Source organism: Coptis chinensis, chromosome 2 (assembly GCF_015680905.1).
Source record: "Coptis chinensis isolate HL-2020 chromosome 2, ASM1568090v1, whole genome shotgun sequence".
Taxonomy (NCBI): Eukaryota; Viridiplantae; Streptophyta; class Magnoliopsida; order Ranunculales; family Ranunculaceae; genus Coptis; species Coptis chinensis.
Genome location: NC_141457.1, coordinates 50,170,575 through 50,189,669, shown reverse-complemented (window position 1 = coordinate 50,189,669; position 19,095 = coordinate 50,170,575). Strand labels below are relative to the sequence as shown.

The 19,095-nt window shown below is 37.0% G+C and overlaps 1 protein-coding gene across 1 annotated transcript; it reads left to right on the top strand.

Moving 5' to 3' along the window:
- The first annotated feature begins 14,119 nt into the window (after positions 1–14,119).
- LOC147516407 (uncharacterized) lies at positions 14,120–14,462 on the top strand. Its single transcript, XM_086594572.1, has one exon. It carries the CDS (start codon positions 14,120–14,122, stop codon positions 14,417–14,419), a length of 300 nt encoding a protein of 99 aa, XP_086450698.1. The 3' UTR covers positions 14,420–14,462.
- The last annotated feature ends 4,633 nt before the right edge of the window (positions 14,463–19,095 follow it).

The following is a 19,095-nucleotide window of genomic DNA, read 5'->3' as shown; positions in this document are numbered from 1 at the left end:
AATTAACTCTCTGCTTTTGTTTTAGTAAAATTTTATTGTGTCTTAGTTGCATGATTTCGTAACTTAATGTTTTTAATTTTTGTGTAGTAAAGAAACCAAATATTTAGTATTAATATAATCATATTTAAACTTACTCACTAGTTCCCTAAAAGAGTAAAAACCAAGTTGTAAGTGGTCATAGAATTTCGGTTGGTTCGAATCCTTACTCCAAACTATATGAACATGAAGATCGTGAGTAAGGAAAATCTTTGAATTCGCATTTTCGCCAAAGAAGAGATTCAAATCTCTAACAAAGCAAAAGGCAAAAATTTGAATATCAAAATGGTGCCGCTACCATTCTAAAGACTAAGGGCTTGTGCTACAGACTGGAAATTGCTCCAAGGGGAACCCCCACTCTTATCCTTCTTTCCTTTTCGTTTCTTTTTTACATTTTTGTTTTATTTTCATTATTTTTGTCTCGCAAAAGACCTGACCTCTCTCGAATTTTTTGTTATACTTCTAGGGACAAAAAGTTAGGACCGGGAAAGTAAACTACACAAGATTCTAAGGTTGCTGTGAAAATTTGAACTCATTGTGGCATAATCGACACGCGTGCACGGTACTGGACTCACGTCCGTAGGTGTAACCCGCGTCCACGGGTGTATTTTCTCTTTTGCTGCTCATGTTCTACCTCCAGCATCCACTGATAAATCCTGATCCATATCCAGGCCTAACTCTCTAGAACTGTGAAAAAAAATTCGAATATCTTCTGGGATTAATTACGTCGACGGATTGAAACGTCTGTTTCATTTCTTTGGTGGACTTGCGGGAAGCAACAGGTTCCAAATTTTTACTGTTTTTGCATGAATGTCATGTACGTAGTTATTATGTGATAGTTTATGGATTATTATTTATGTGTTAGCCTACAAATATGCATGAATCATGTTCATATACCTGTAAATATTTATATACGATTAACTGGGCATGAATTACATCTTAATGTATATATACATATAAATGGTACTATTTTGCATGGTTATCTGTCTTTCTACGTATAAGTGTCTATTGTTGCATGTTTAGTATTTCTCTACGTATAAGTACACGACTTGTATAATACTTCAATTTTGTCAAGAAAGAGGAGAATATTCCAACGAGAGTTAAAATCTGAGTTAGGTAAGTTGTTTCTAAACCCTACGGGGTGAAGCTGCTCTTTATATGACACTCGCAATCTCAATAAGTATTGCCGAAATCGATTTATTATGCAATACAAGAGTCGTATTTTAGTTTATGTATAATACGTTGCATATTTAGTTTTAGCATTGTCGTATTTATATGCGTACGTATACTATATTCACATGCTACTGTATTTAGATACGTATGAGTAATTCAAATTTGCTTGTTACTGTTGATATACGTCTACATAATATCGATCTACAAATTAGCTGTATATATCATTATTCGATGTATATTTGCACATGCGTTATGGAAGTATTTATCGATGATACAACCTTGCCTATTCGTATAGCTATACGTATGAGTAGAGTATCTTCACATGCTACTGCATCTAGTATCGTATGAGTAGATCGTATTTGCATGCTTGTAATTTCACCCTTGCATAAATCTTAAAAAATAATAATAATAATAATAATTAAGAACGACCTTGCATAAATTTTAATTCCATAAATCTTAATCATATTCCAACGGTGTCTAGGAAACTTGAAAGATTGAGGTTACTTAATTAGAACCGTGCTTGGACGGAAAACTTCCCTCATATCTCTCTTGTAACCTGGCCGTTGGTTTATACACACGTATTCCTCGCTTCACTGCTACATTAGCAGCAGCTTAGGCCTACGTTGTTCAACTCCAAAATCTTTAAGAGAATCATAAAATTCAATTAATAATAACTTCCTTCTGTCAATTAGATCTAATTTTATGCTTGCATGAGATTAAGATCTAGTTCCACTAAAGAATTTGAACATACCTATCGTCGAAAAAAATATGATAAGCAACTGCGTAAGTTCTCACCTAAAAATTGTTCTCCTTCTGTTAATTATCTTCATCAAGTTCCTTTGTCGCCATTAACTTCTGCAGTTATGGTTGACGATCCTCCACTAGCTGAGAAGCCCCTGTCGGACTTCTATACTGCATTACAGGAAGGACTTTCTTCCTGCATCAAACTTGAGGACATTGTCGGTGATTTTCGTATCCCACCAAACGTTTTTAGTTTGTTACCTCTGTATCATGGTTTAGATCACTTAAAACCGTATAATCATCTTCGTGAAGCTTCAACAAGTGGCCACAACATTTCACCATCCAAATTGCCTCTAAGGAACAACTCTTTACCGACTATTTCCATTCACCTTAGCGAGAAAAAGCGTCAATTTGGCTTGCAGGACAACAACCACAATCCATAGACACATGGAATAAACTTGTTCAAGCTTTCATGCTTCAATTTTACACTCAAAAGAAAACTACTGAAATGCTTCAGAAAATTCAATTCTTTCGACAAAATCCTCATGAATCGTTTACGGAAGCATGGAGTCGCTTTACTGATCTTCTTTTAGAATGTCCTCATCACCAACTAGACAAAGCCGTCCTTGTTCGTTCCTTCCTTAATAGACTTTCTGATCATAAAAAAGAAACTCTTGATATAATGAACGGCTGTTGCTTTATGGACAAAGGAGCTACTGAAGCATATACTTTTCTTGAAAAACAAGCGAAAAAAGGTACACACTGGGGTAACACTGAGCCGTCTAGATCATCAAAGGATACTGTAACAAAGGCTAGATCTATTTTTGAGGTAAAACCCGATCCCGAATTAAAAAATTTGATAGAATCCCTAACTAAAAAAGTAGATGCCCTTGCAGTTCAAGTAAACGATCAACTCCCAAAACAGGTCAAGAACGTTAACACATCCCCATGTGTTCTTTGTCTCAGTCCTGACCATCCTGATGCTTATTGTCCCTTGTTATATGCCTCCCCTTCTCAACCATCAGAAGAGGCATGTGCATTCAACATTCCTAATGCACCTTGGCGACAACATTCGAATTTTGCTTGGCACCAGAATAACCAACAGCTGGGGGCTCCTCCAGGTTTTGCTAATCCACCTGTTCGACCAACCAACAACTTTATTCCATACCGCCAAGGCAATAATCAACAATACTAACAAAGTCAGAATAAATTTCAAAATATTTCGGATGCTAACTATCAAACCAACCGTAGCCTTGTTCCAGCCAATCCAAATCCCAACTATAATCAACAACTTCTCAGCAATAATCGTGATCTAGTACCTGTTGCACAACCTACGCCACTCTTTACGGATAGGACAAGTGAGACTTTCTTAGCTTACGTGAACCAACAATCTCAAATTTTAACGTCTATCCAACAATCACTTCAACAATTGGCACAAGAAAAGAGTCAGAAAGGCGTGTTTCCTGGACAAGCAGTTCCAAACCCTAAGCCAGCAAACACTGCCTTTGAACTCACCAACGCACCGGGTACAAGTACTCCTAACCAAGGTGAGGTGCACGCAATCACTACTCTTCGATCTGGAAAAACTGTAGACAATCAAATACATATGCCAGATGATCAACCAAAGGAATCCGACCGGTTCAAATGAATCTATTTCCAATAATGAACCTACTGGAGGATTCACCAAATACAACAAAGTCAACATCTCAGAATTTAGGAAACGAAGCAAGCGGACCCTTTTGCCAAATTCATACTAAAGGCACCGTTTCCTCGCGCGCTTTGGCAAAAAGAATAAACCCGATGAGAATTTTGCTGAAATTCGAGAGACTTTTCAAAATTTGACAATCAACTTACCTTTTCTCAACGCCTTAAAGCTATTGCCAAAACATGCAAAATTTCTAAAAGATATGTGCACCACAAAAAGGAGAACTAATGTTCCTCAACAAGTGTTCCTCACCGAACAGTTTCCATCTATCATCGAACACAATGGTATAGTCAAATACAAGGACCCTGGTAGACCAACTGTTCCATGCACCTTAGGTGACAAATATACGGCTACTGCACTACTAGACCTAGGAGCTAGTGTGAACTTACTTCCATATTACTTATTTAAACAACTAGGTCTTCATGAGCTGAAACCCACCACCATGACTCTACAGTTAGCCGATCGTTCCATTAAGTATCCAAAAGGAATTGTGGAAAACGTCTTTGTAAAAGTCCAAGACTTTTTCTATCCTGTCGACTTTGTTATTTTGGATACTGAAGTTGCATGTGATTCCATTCCTATCATCTTAAGACGTCCATTCCTAGCAATTGCTAATGCTCTTATTAACTGTAGGGATGGTTCCATGACCATGTCCTTCAGAAATCTTTCGGTCGAGGTATATGTGTTCAAGATGATGAAACAAATTCCATAGTCTGACATTGATGGTGAAGTGAACAGGGTTGATAGCATTGTGCATGAGTATTTAACAAACACTTTTCCTGAAGATGGAGTATACCAATTTCTTTCCTTTAGCGATTCTGAATTTGAGGACGATGATTATACACAAGAAGTAAACGAATTATTAGAGTCAATACCATTATTTGATCCTACGACCGTGAGGTCCAGCGATTTGGAGGAACATCAATCTGTTTACTCTATGGAAGACGATTTTCCTCAAGAATCTTTAATATCCACTCCACCTGCCCCTGACTTAAAACCTCTTCCTTCGGAATTAAAATACGTACATCTTGATCCAGATGGTAGTAATCCAATTATTATATCATCTCACTTGACTGATGATCAAGAATCCTGTTTAATAGATGTCATTCAACAACACCATTCTGCTATTGGATGGTCCCTCGATGACATTAAGGGCATTGACCCTAATGTATGCACCCATCGCATACATCTTGAAGAAAATGCTAAGACGTTGCTTGAACCGCAGTGTCATCTAAACCCAACCATGAAAGATATGGTATGGGAGGAAGTTTTAAGATTACTCGATGCATGTATTATTTACCCTATATCCGATAGTATTTGGGTGAGTCTAGTACACGTTGTTCCAAAGAAATCTGGCATTACAGTTGTGTGCAATGATAAAGATGAATGCATCTCCGCTCGTATTCTAATGAAATGGCGAATATGCATTGACTATCGCAAACTTAATGCAGTAACTCGTAAGGATCACTTTCCACTGCCCTTCATCAATCAGATCCTTGACCGGTTAGCCGGTCATGTGTATTACTGTTTTCTTGATGGTTATTCAGGATATTTTCAGATAGTCATAGATCCTGCTAATCAAGAAAAGACTACATTCACTTGTCCTTTTGGTACATTTGCATATAAACGAATGCCTTTCGGCCTTTGCAATGCACCTGGTAGTTTCCAACGATGCATGCTTCACATTTTCAGTGATATGGTTGAACGTTTTATGAAAGTATTCATAGACGACTTCTCAATATATGGAGATTCTTTCGATAGCTGTCTATCAAATCTTGAAAAGGTCTTTACACGTGAAGAGAAAAACCTTATTCTTAATTGGGAAAAATGTCATTTCATGGTTAAAAAAGGAATAGTTTTAGGACATATCGTTTCAAAAGACGGAATCGAAGTCGACAAAGCTAAGATAGAAAAAATTGCTTCACTTCCTATACCAAAAACAGTTCGCGACATTCGCGCATTTTTAGGATACGCAGGTTTCTATAGGAGATTTATTCAAGATTTCTCAAAGGTTGCTCAACCTTTAACCAATCTCTTGCTTAAAGATGCTGTTTTTAACTTCAGTTTCAATTGCAAACAAGCTTTTGAGACTTTAAAATCCGCCTTAACTACCGCTCCCATAATTGAACCACCTGATTGGTCTAAACCTTTTGAATTAATGTGTGACGCGAGTGACTATGCTATTGGAGCTGTACTAGAGCAACGCCGAGAAGATAAGCCAATTCATTTATTTACTACGAGTAAAACCCTTAATGAAGCTCAACGTAACTATACAACCACTGAGAAAGAGTTTCTCGCCGTTGTATATGCCTTGGAAAAGTTTCGCCCTTACCTAGTGGGTTCTTCCACAATTGTCTACACTAACCATGCGGCGCTTCGTTACCTATTAGCGAAAAAAGATGCAAAACAGAGGTTGATCCGATGGATTCTCCTTTTGCAAGAGTTAACTCTAGAAATTAGAGATAAAAAAGGTTGCGAAAATGTGGTTGCAGACCATTTATCAAGACTTGTCAGTGATGTTGATACTTATACAGAACCTATCTGCGATTCCTTTCCGGATGAACACTTATATTCCATTTTTTCGTCCCCCTGGTACGCTGACATAGTAAATTACTTAGTTACCGAGGAAGTCCCTTCATCTTGGTCTCGTAATGATAGAAAAAAGTTCTTATCCACTGTGAAATTTTATTTTTGGGATGATCCCTAACTCTTCAAGTATTGTTCCGACCAACTAATCCGTCGTTGCATTCAAGTCTGGGAATACACTGACGTGTTATCCTTCTGCCATGAACAATCTTGTGGTGGTCATTTTAGTGGTAAGAAAACAGGGGCCAAGGTTCTACAATGTGGATTTTATTGGCCAACACTATTTAGAGATGCACATGAGCATTGCAAAGCATGTAACCGCTACCAGCAGCTAGGACGCATTACTCAACGCAATATGATGCCCTTAAATCCCATTTTAATTGTGGAAATCTTTGATGTACGGGGCATCGACTTCATGGGTCCCTTTCCAAATTCTCATGGTTTCCTTTACATACTGGTAGTAGTTGACTACATGTCAAAATGGATTGAGGCATTGGCATGTCGTGCTAATGATCATAAAACGGTCGTTTTGTTCGTAAAAGAAAATATTTTCTCTCGATTTGGTGTTCCAAAAGTTATTATTAGTGATGGGGGAAAACATTTATGTAATAAAATTTTTGAATCATTAGTAATGAAATATGGAGTCACGCACAAAGTGGCAACTCCATATCATCCTCAAACCAGTGGCCAAGTAGAAGTCTCTAATAGAGAGATCAAATCCATTTTGGAAAAAACTATTAATCCATCTAGAAAAAACTGGTCTCTATGATTATCTGATGCCTTGTGGGCATACAGAACAGCTTTTAAGACACCTATAGGGATGTCTCTTTATCTCCTCATTTTTGGAAAACCTTGTCACCTGTCAGTTGAACTTGAGCATCGTCCTCTATGGGCCATCAAAAGCCTCAATTATAATACTAATGCGACAGGCGCAAAGAGAAAATTGCAGTTAAATGAGCTCGAGGAAATTCGGAGTGATGCCTATGATCTCTTGAAATCTTATAAAGCCAATATGAAAAGAGTGCATGACAAGCACATATTGAGAAAAGATTTCAAAGTTGGTCAAAAAGTTTTGTTGTACAACTTAAGATTACATATTTTTCCAAGAAAATTAAAAACTTGATGGTCTAGTCCTTTCATTGTCTCTGCTGTCACCCCTTATGGGGCTATATCTTTGAAAAACGTAAATGATGAAAGTGAATTTCAAGTAAATGGCCAATGCGTAAAACATTATCATGAGTTGCACTCTCCAGATGTCGAAGAGACTCTTCTCAAATCCATCAACCGCACTAATAGATTCATCGGGTGTACTTCTTTCCATGTGATATAAACAGGGAAAGTATGCCATTATTAAATAGCCGGCCCTCTTCTATTTTCTTTTCTAAAAATCCCTAGAGTGTGTGGTTGCAAGCGCCAGGATCTTAGTCCACAAAAACTCTACTTCAAAACTGAGTATAAATGTCTTCTGTTAATCGAGCAAACGTGCCTTCTGGTAAACAATGGGTACCAAAAATTTCAACTCCTTCCTTCTCTTCCCTTTTCTATTCTCTTCCTCGTGAACTTCAGCTCATCATTTGGTGTAAATCTCACCCATCTCGAATAGGTAATGGTCGTAGTACTTTTGCTCGAAAGCAACGGGCGAAAAAGGATGGGGTGGTGTATGAACTGTCAAACACCTTTCTGTCCAGGTCTTGATCTACTATCCGATATGAGCCGGTATAAGGTATATTATTGTCTGACACCAGCTCAACAGGATAAACTTCGTCGTCGTCCCGTTGCTCCCACTGGTTGGGATTCGTCTTGAGGATCTGACGTTAAAAAACTCACATTCGTCTTGAGGATCTGACGTTAAAAGACTCACATTCGTCTTGAGGATCTGATGTTAAAAGACTCACATTCGTCTTGAGGATCTGACGTTAAAAGACTCAACTTGTTTATACTCGTGTCTTTTATTTTCACCTTTGCACTAAGTGTTGTGTACAAAGAAAGTCGTGATATGCAACATCAGATGGTCCCTCGTTCATACGGGCAATAGATTTCACCAGGCCAACCCCGAATAGTTTTCTATTTGATGACAGTTCGGGGCGGTTTGAGGCTATACCATATGTACTAAGGGTAATATTATTATTAGACCATTGCACGTTGGTCAGGGATGGTACCGTCCTGAACCCTAGGCCCCCAAAACATAAAGGTTAAGCCACAGTCTGGCTGGATTGGGTTTGCCCCAGAGCCGACATGACAGTTGCCTCATATTACAGTAATAATTTTCTTCTTAAAATCCGATGTTGTTAACACATTCATCTCCCCTTGTACATTTGTATATATAATTTGTAAATAAATAAACTTCCTTTAAAAAAAAAAAAAAAGTGGGGGTTTGCGTTCTGTTTTTACAAGATTCAAACCCCCCAAATAAAAATAAAAAAAAAGAAGGTTTGAATGTGATTATGTCATATTCCAGTGGATGGCATTTTTAATGCCGATAGTTTTGATATCTCATTCGTTCAATTTGGAGTTAAAACGAATCGAAATTCTACGTTTGAAATTTCGAAACATTTCGGGATATAAGGGGAATTTCTGGAAATCATTTGGGCTTGGACCAAAAATTGGACTTGATCCAAAATCACGGATCCGGTCACAAAACACAACCTGCGGGCCACACCACGCGTCAGCCCCTCACTTTTCTTCCCCCAATCCGGATCTTGGTCCCCTCCCACTCAACTTCAAGCGCCGCTTTCATTGTGCCTGATTTTCACCAACAAGACAGGCACAACTCCACCAATTCAAACCCCATTGCTCCAGCACCATCTCCTCCATCACTCCTAGCAATTTCCACCCTCAGAAAATCATCTAGATACTCCCACTCTCTATTCGATTTGGGCATGTTTCATCCCTTTTTCGATGAAGAAATTGCAAATAAGGAGTGGGAGTATCTGTTGCACAAGGTGCCGGCTAATTACTCGAAATATTTGGTTTTAAAGTTTTACAACAATGGTGGTTTCCGGGGTGACGAATTTTGGATTACGGCGGATGGGATGGACCGTGAACTCACGCTGGAGTTAATATCGAATACAGCATAGATTCCAATAAACTCAGATAGTCCGACCCTGTTGTTATCAGAGTATCCGACTACGATGGACTTAATGTTTGACACGCTTCTCGAGGGAGAGTACAATAATGGCTCGAACTACGTGTACCAGCACTCACACAGATGAAACCAACTAGCCGTCACTCAGTGGCTGGCTTACAACGTCATTGGAACTTCTAAGACGTCTGACGTGAACAAGACATTCTTGCACCTGCTGTGGATCCTCCAGGAGAAGAAGAATACTTTCTGTATGGTCCATTTCCTGGGCCATGTTCTTACAACTGCGTCGGGGCAATTGTCTCCTCTTGTTGTACTTGTTACTTCGGCTTATGCTTAACTTAGGATTCCAAATACTACTCCTTTCATTCCAACAAGGTCTTTCGGGAATTTTGGAATTTTTGAGACTGGTGTTCTGGACCACTGGGACCCAGTAGCTAGAGATGATATTGAGCGTGATAACATACCTCCTCCTCCTCTTTCACCACCCAACTATTTTAATGAGGATATCATGCATTGAATCAGCACTCCCATGGAAGCTTTGATACACATGAACATTAGCATGCGCAGGATGTTTCTTCGTCAGGAAGAGATGCTTACTTCCCAAAATGACTTCCAGCAAGAAATGCGTAATCACCAAGGCCGTTTCCAGAGAATGATGATGGCAAATCAGCAGCAATTCCAAGATCAACTGCTAGAGTCTTTGGGCCACATTTCAGACCGGTCATTTCGGTAAGAGTTAAATTCAGAGTGGCCGGACCGAAGTAGACACTACACCAAAAGAGGCGTTTACCAACAGTTATAACTGTTACTTATATTTTTACTAACGCTTATATTATTAGCTCACGGGGTTATTCTGATCCTTAGGCAACAATTACTAACGGATATATCCGTTACTAAAATTAAATTTTAGTAACGGATATATTCGTTACTATAAATATTTGTAACAGATAAATGTCAATCAAATTAGTCGTTTATAACGGATATAAATGTGAGTAAAGTTTGGCGGGCTGTAGTCACTAACGGATGCATTTGTTACATTTCTAATAATTAGCGGGAAAAATGATTTGGTATGTCACGGATATATCCGTTACTAAATTGTAAACCTGGAAAAAAAAATTAATTTCTGGGATCAAATTGTTTCCACCACGCACTTATAGCTCTAGCCCCGGATCTGATTATTCCATCTTACATAATATATAACACTCCACAACAACAAAAGAATAACAAGAAAAACCAACCAATTAAACTTTATAGAAACAAATCCACCAATCCAAATCCCAATTTACATAGAAACAAAGCCTCCAATCCACCCAAATCCCAATTTACATAAACATAAAAACTAAAGCTAAAGAAGTTTTCCTACTTCCTTCCTTGATTCATTTCAACGACATATATAAACAAACAAACATAAACGAGCAAAGTCAATGTTTCATAATCTAGCCTTTCAACATTCCTCCATATTATCTTCAAGTAAAGAGAATGATTTGTTTAAGTAGGAAATGACGCGAGAGAGCACATTTAAAAGGCTCCACGGTTGCGAGAAAACAACAACTCAAGACAAAGGATAGCTTTTGGCCTCAAAAAGCATTTAAGAGAGAAATCGAAAAAATGGCAACAAGCAACAACCTCTCAATAGGCAATACAATTTGGGTAAACACCAAAGCAAAAAACTGTTTTAAGACCACTTACCTACCCTTGAGCAATCATTCTTGTAAGAGTAAGAAAACTTCTGCATCATATCTAAAGCCTCGACATATTGTCACCATTATACTCCAACTTAACCCATGAGTACTTGCATTGTAGTTTCTGAAAAAGAACCCAACACAAAACCAACCCCTAACAATCACAACACAACCAAAATACTAGTCCATACAACATAATAGGCATATAGGTTCTAGTTGTATAGTTTCAATACATAATGGTATTCTTGCTAATCTCAAACATGTAGAAGGAGCTAGGTGAATAAATAGCAACAAAAGGAGGGATTAGTAATAAGATGACAGGAGAGAATATAACAAATACCTTCCCCTACTACAGTGCATGCTCTCTCTAGACAGACATCACAAACATCACTTCACAGGGAGGTAAAAGGATTGCAACCCACACTCTGTATAGACCAGTCCAACAAAATCTTTAAATCCAGAAAACTTCGAATTCTATCGGGTTTTATGCTTATAGTTCAAGGTGTATTTTTTGTGTGCCCATTCAGAAAGAAACTCAGGTACAAATAAATACAGACCAATTTTTTAAGCCACTTTTAGCGGACATATCTATATCGAAGGTAAATGTGAAAGTCTGTGAAATACCTTGCTATATTAACCACATTCAAGAGAGGAAAGGAAGGATTATTTGACAGTGCAAATGTCAGTATGTCTGAACTATAACTGGGTGAGAGCAACGGTTCAAGCCAATGGCGTCCTCATATCCTTGCAACATCAAGCGGAAGCCACCTAAGTACACAAATTTCATTAGTTATCAGAAAAGAAAAAGGGGAATAGCCGTTATGAAAACGGCATACGAAGCTCTTGGATGCATTTGCTAGTCACTTCTGGTGAATATAAAAGAAATGACAGAGTTAACTAATGTGAAGATGGTCCAAAGAAGCAAGAACAAGATACTATGTACAAGAAGTTGCATGCAACAGTATACAATATCTGCATAAGATAAGAAAATATATTAAACAAACCCCCCGAGCAAGTTCAGTAGGGTATCGATTTCTAACGAACCCAAGAACTACACATTTGTCTTTTGCAAACCAAAACATATTTAAGGCTATTTGACCACTTAATTAAGAAACCTAAATACCCTTGAGTAATCATTCTGTAAGTGTAAGGAAATTTCTGTGTCATATCTAAAGCCTTGGCATATTGTCCCTATTGTACTCCAACCCATGAGTACTATCATTATATTAGCACCAAAGATTAATTCAATATTAAAATATCCAATTCAACTCCAACAAGAGAATCCTTTTTCTACAACAAACTACCCACTTCCATTCCGGAACCCCATATTTAATATAACTAAGCTTGCAAATGATAAGATATTAAGTAGAGAACTTCCAAATACCTCTATCAAGTTTTAACTTCCAGCAAGAAGGCATGTACAACCAATATAACTTGAGTGAAAATAAACAACCAACCTCACACTAGAATTCACGAGATCTCTAATTTCTAATTCGACTTAGTAAGTAATTTACTTTGAAGGTGCATTAATACACTACGAGGGAAATCCACACTAGCTCCTTTGTGACTCACCACTTACTAAGAAACGAAACACTAAGATGCAAAAGAAAGATGGGCAAACGAAATGCATAAGAAATACACATACACAAGGTTGACTCTACAATGACGTTCGCTATATGGAAACATATATGTTACCTTAATAGAATATGTGAGATATGAAACCTCCATTACTATGAGAAAGATGGCAGAAATTATGTCTTGTGATCAATCTTGTCCATTTTCTTCGACCAAACTCTGTAGAGCAAACGAAACATTCATAGAGTAAGGATTTCAGACACTAACAACTGACACAATAACATGCAAATAAATCAACTGGAAAGCCGATGAATTAGTACATGCCTAAACTCAACACTAAGGCTCAACAAAGTGGAGGATAGTCAGTTAGTCACCCTTGAAGTCTAAAATTTGCCTAACTAACACGGACTCAAAAAGGGAAAGGGAAATAATTTAAGGCTGTGATTGTATCTTTACCATGGAGACGTCAGGGGAATTCGAAAAAACATCGGTAATTTAATTAGTGTCTATATGGCAAGAAGTGATCCAATCTGGGAAGAAAAGAAAATGAAGCCATATATGATGGAGGTATATAGAGTAGGGCACTGTTAGAGGCATAGAATAACAAAGAGGTTCTATTCACAGGAAGATAAAGACATCTTTCAATAAAAAAAAAGATAAAAATAGAACAAAATAACGGGACAAACTGTCATTCTAATAATTTTTTGAGGTTATTCATATTCCCAAATTCTATATATGTATGTCCGAAACTATGCTCAAACCAAGCCTCCGCATCATAAAATTTTACTCTTAATGCAATTTTAAAAAGGAATTGCCGATTAAAACATACTTTGAATACAATAATATACACCAATATATAGATAGCAAAAATTATCAACTCAGATATTACTCTTTGAAACAAGTGTTACTCTGCCTATGATCTGGTTGAGTTATCAGTCAATGTCACATCTAATCCCCATTTCGTTGCTACTAATCCAGGCAATGAAGGACCATAACTTGCATCGAGGATTTCACGAAACCGTAACTTTTGGAACTTCTGGCTTCCCGTATATATACCTTTCAGTTTAGCAAATATATCAAATACTGTACACCAGAGATGAATTAACACAGTCAAATACTATACAACTTCTGGAGATGCATTATATCAAATACTATACAACTTGTTTAATAAATTCATAAATGAAACAAAATCTCCCATTTCAACATTCAAACATAAGACTAGAAAATTAACACAGTCAAACTTATAAAAAAAAAGGAGTGAAGCTTGTGTACCTGGGCAAGTTACAATCTTTGGGTTGCCAACGCCACTTAGTATAGAGAGGAACCTTGTCTCTATTGTTTAGCCAACCATCTTGTAGCTTCTTGTATGCTTCATTGATCTTTCCTTGTTTCTCATATAAGATATGCCTTGCTGTAAAAAAAATCCAAAGGCAATTATTAGCATCATGGCAGTAAGGTGAACTAATATAAAACCAAATACAAAACATGTATGTACAGAAAACGAGAGTGAAGTGAGAAACGAGGAAGTAGAAAAAAATGGAGAGGTTCTTTGGAAATGCTTACCAAGGTGACCTGGGGGTTCCACACACAGATCCAGAACAGTCCATGAATATATGGATCGACTCAATTGTCTTCTTTGCAATCTCTTGGTTCCATCCTTACATGCGGCAACTCTCCAACCAATTCAACTGGCATGACCGAGCAATGCTATTTGAGCAGCACCACTGGAAGAAAGCACTGAAGAAGGGGCAGCCATATCAGTTCAAGTGGAACCAGTACATGGACAAGGACTTACGGGAATCGTACTACTTCAACTGGCCTGTGTACTTCCCTTAGATTGAGACAACAGTGGTGTGCTAGTTCTCGTTTATCTACATCTTTAGACATTCGAAATGGATTTTATCAGAGAGATTACTTTTCTGGTTATACATTTTCAGAGTATTGGATGTTAATATCCTAAAAGGAATTGTTCTGTTCTTACTTTCAAGACTATAATTTTTCTAAAGAACTAGCCTTTCTATGTACAGAAAACGACCTTTGACGAAAACCGGAAAAACATTGGTACCACCTAACGCCCGATATAGAAAATTTAATATTTTCCAATAACAAATTAGAACCGAATGAAGGCTCACCAAGAGAAACACCACATCCAATAGGGCCGCGAAATTATAAATCCCGAATCTGTTGCTGCGGTGTGCCTTGTGTCAAAACTCAAAACACAATCAAGTGATCAACCCTCTAGCAAATTAACCTTAAATTATATACACCGACATTTCTTATCCTTAAATCCATGCATGATGCACGTCTGACCTACAAACTGTTTTCAAAGATGACTAATAAGATTGTTTCACAATTGATCGATGATTGATTCTATGATATTAAACAGAAAAATAAATAACCTTGTTTCGGAAAAAGCAAACAATCAATGATTTTAACGTAAACAAACACGAGAATAACACAAGTTCAAAAGAATTATACCCATGCCCAAGGCAGAAAGTTCGACCTCTTCATGAAGGCGCATATACTTATGCACAACATAAACAAAAATATATATCATTAGAAAGATGATTAAAAAAAAAATAGTTGCAATAATATAACAACTTACACAACAACGAAATTTGTTTACTCTCGAAATCAACATCCCAATGCTATACAAGCAAAGAGAGGATTTTGACATACTTACTTTGACATTAACATCAATTCTGCGAATCAACCTGCATTCAGCCCAATCATAGAAACAAATTAAGTCATTTGAGCACATTGCAAGTAAGGTTACTCCAAAGATACTGAAATTAGCTCAAAACAGTAACAAGTATCTCTATTAGAAAAAGAAAAACAAGGATTTCATTATAGTTTCTACGAAGAGAGAGAGACAGAATCAGCAAAAAAAGTAAACCTTTTTTAATCGAGAATCTAAGAAGAGATTGACCTGGTTCGTCGAGAATCTAGTGAAGAGAAATTAGAGAAGATGCGAAGAGAAGCTAGGGTTCTTCAGAGAGTTTTTTTTTTGGTTTCTGTCGTACGAAAAAGGAGGCGAGATTAGAATTCTTTTTCTAAGTGTTAGCCGAAAAAATAAGGGGGAAATGTGACCGCGTTACCAAATTTGCCCGCTCGTGATATTTTTTTATTTTCCAATTTATTATGCATATTGGTTTTCTTTTCTAACGGATATAAATGTTAGCATATCCCAAAATAACTGTGAAAACATTATTAAATATTAATTTAAGATTTTAAGTAACACTTGTTGTAGTAAGTAACGGATATAATCAGCATTCTTGCCTCGATGCTGATTATATCCGTTACTTATTGAAAATTTGCACTGTTACAAAATAGCTATTATGGTGTAGTGAGAAACCCTGGTCCATCCTCTGCTAACCCTGAGGATTCCTAGTAGTTGTTTATTTTCCTTGGTTTAGAAATGACTATGTCATTTATTTCCCTTATGCATTGTATTTTAATTTTTCTAGTGATAAAAAAAAATTATATATCGTTTGATTTCTCATAATTTTGTATCTCCAGACGGTTTGAATGAGAAATTGTTTATGATATGAAATTATTGTACTTCGTAATATTTTAGTTGTTCCTTGATGCACTGGGCCTACTCTCAAAGCCCAACGGTCAAAACCCAACGGACTTATCCAAACGGTCAGATGCCCAACGGTCAGATTTCTAATTATAAATCCAACTCTCCTCTTCCACTTTCACTCATCCTTTTCTCTCACTCTTCACAAATTCTCATTTTCTTCAACATAATGAATCAACTTGAGCGATAGGAAAAGGAGCAACGCCGAATCGGTCAGAAACAATATTAAGTGATAACCGTGTTTATCATTGTTCTACTGTCACTCATGCATAACATGCTCCAGAATGTCTATATCTATGTAACCGACATCTTTCTTTCCCTTTGTCGCTTTGTATATTACTATGGTGTGTTAAATAATTCTCCACCATTTGTACGGGTTACGTATTAAATGGAGAAGTCCATATTAAATATTTGTGTGTATTAGTTGTATTTTTACCTATTAACAAAAAAAAAAAAAAAAAAATCAGTATCCAGAGGCTTAAGAACAAGGTTGGAAAACTCAGTTAGAAGAAAGAAAGAAAACAAGGAATTCTCTATTATAAATATCTTGAAGACCATATTCTCTCATACTCTTAAATTTTGATTATCCATTTCCATTTTCTTATACACCATCACCTAAGCCCCACAATACCTAATAAAGACCTCTAGCTCAATTAGGAGTAGGGTGGTGTGATAATAAGTAATAGACGTGATTGATCGACATCGGCTCCTCTGACTGTCATTGAGATGTGAGGAAACGTGTGCCCACTGCACACTGGAGTTAACAAAACCTGAGTGATAAAATTTTGAGTGGAATTGTGTCTCGACACATACCTGTGAGAACCCATTTAGGTATGCTCTCCAAAGGATCCAGAAACGGCCCTGCTAGTACATTTCAATGCAAAGTTCACTGTATGCATTATCATATGTAGATGTTTTAATTATTGAATGCATATTAACTTGAGTTTCAAATAAATCAATCCTCGTTCCCTGCTAAGGAGATGTATGGATATCTGAGATTAATTTAGGAAACTAGTTTTTGTCACTGAGTCGTTGTAATATAAATGAAGTTTGTGAGTATCTTCTCTGGAAAACTCTCACGAGGCTATAACTCGTCCACTAGGAAATTCCTAGTGGTTTAAGGCCTTGTTGCATATGGTCAATGCAACCGCACTCTACGAAACGAGAATTAGTTAGGACTACACATTTTGGCCACTTATCTGTTTTAATGTCTCTTCTTTGCTTGAGGACAATCAAAGTGTTGTTTAGGGGTAGTGTGATAAGCACCCAAAACTGTAATATGAAACCCCATTGAGACATATAAATTTAGTTAATTATGTGTTTAATAATCATGAAATAAATATATTTTCGTACTTTTACAGGTATTCGCAGTAAACATGAAAATATTGGTTAAACCTGCGTTAAAGCACAGGGAATGACGTATATATGAATTCTTTCAAATCAGCCATGTAAAGCCCAACAAATCTGCACAGAAGCATCAAACTTCCGAAGCTCCTACCTCTAGAATTAGGACTCCGAATGTGACAAGTGAGCTGCTCAGACAATCAGAGCGATGAACTCTACGCATAGGCGAGAAGTTGTAAAATTGCCAAAAGACCAAACTGCCACTGGACTACACGTGGACCCACTATACGAGCCTGCAAGATTTGATGGGTCATCAATCATGGAGCATGTCAAGAAAAAAATGCCAAATTATTGGTGCAAAGTTGACACCTTACATGTAATTAATTAGATTAGGTGTTAATAGTGAAAAAAAAAAGGCAAGGTGTCACTTTGTTTTAATGTGGTGGATAAAAATGAAATAAATGTGGTTTGGTGTTTCACGTGGGAGGAAATGAGATTTCTCTCAAATGGAGAAGAAAACAAAACAAGGGGGGGGACAATCCATTTACTTCAAATTTGTATATGCATCATATATATTCCATTAAACTGTTGTTGTTGCATTGGAGGTTTGATTCTTGGTGGTTGGTGTAGAGGTTTGAAAGTTATCTCTACCAATGCTGGAGAATTGGCATAGTCAGAGCTTTGGATTAACCATATGATAACCTTTAAGGTGATATGATCTCAAATTTTTCTATGTGGATTATTATTAGTTTGATCTTTTTTTTTAAAATATGTTTCCATTAATAAATTGATTTTCAATCAGTTTCTTTATTCTATTTTTTATTCTCCTTAAAAAATAAAGCTAAAGATTTGTGAACTTCTTTTGTTATTATGTATTGGATGTGGGGCAGTTTGCTTATGTTTGAGCATCTGTGGAGAAAGAGAAGGCTCTGGCTCTTAAGGAGTTGAAGGTCACGAAGAAATTGGCTGAGGTACTAAAAAGATTGGGGAAGCTTTAGTTTCTCAAAAGTGAGCGGAGGAGACTACTGAGATTGAGAAATTTCGGGCTGATGAATTGGAATTGGCAGGAGTATAAGCAGCACAAAAGAGGGAATTGAAGAGGAATGGTAGAATGAGATCAATGTTGTCCGACTCCAACATATACAAACTAAAACAAGAACTTGAGAAACAACATATACAAACTAAAACAAGAACTTGAGAAACAACTTATAGTTGAGGTAATTAATGCTAAGAAAGCCGAATCATATGCATTTAAGTTGGTTGAGGAATGGAAGATGGAACCACTGATTAATTAAATCGGCGTTCTGTTAAAGAAATCATACTGCACGTTGTTAGAATATCTCCACATGGAAATATGTTCAGTGAAGTTGGTACTGGTACAAGATGTTTAATAAGTAGTTTGCTTATCAAGTTATCATACTGCAAAGTGAAAATAAATAGTTAGATTCAAATTATATGTGCATTGTAGGAATGCATACTGTATACATGTACTACAGAGTGCTTCTTCAAATATATTATTCACTTCAGTAACAAATATATATAGGAAACGCTAAGAGTTTTAGCCCGTCGAATAGAAGCTCACGTG

What these genes read in the sequence shown, in the direction of transcription:
- LOC147516407 (XM_086594572.1), top strand. Translation starts at nt 14,120, where the DNA reads ATGGAGAGGTTCTTTGGAAATGCTTACCAAGGTGACCTGGGGGTTCCA.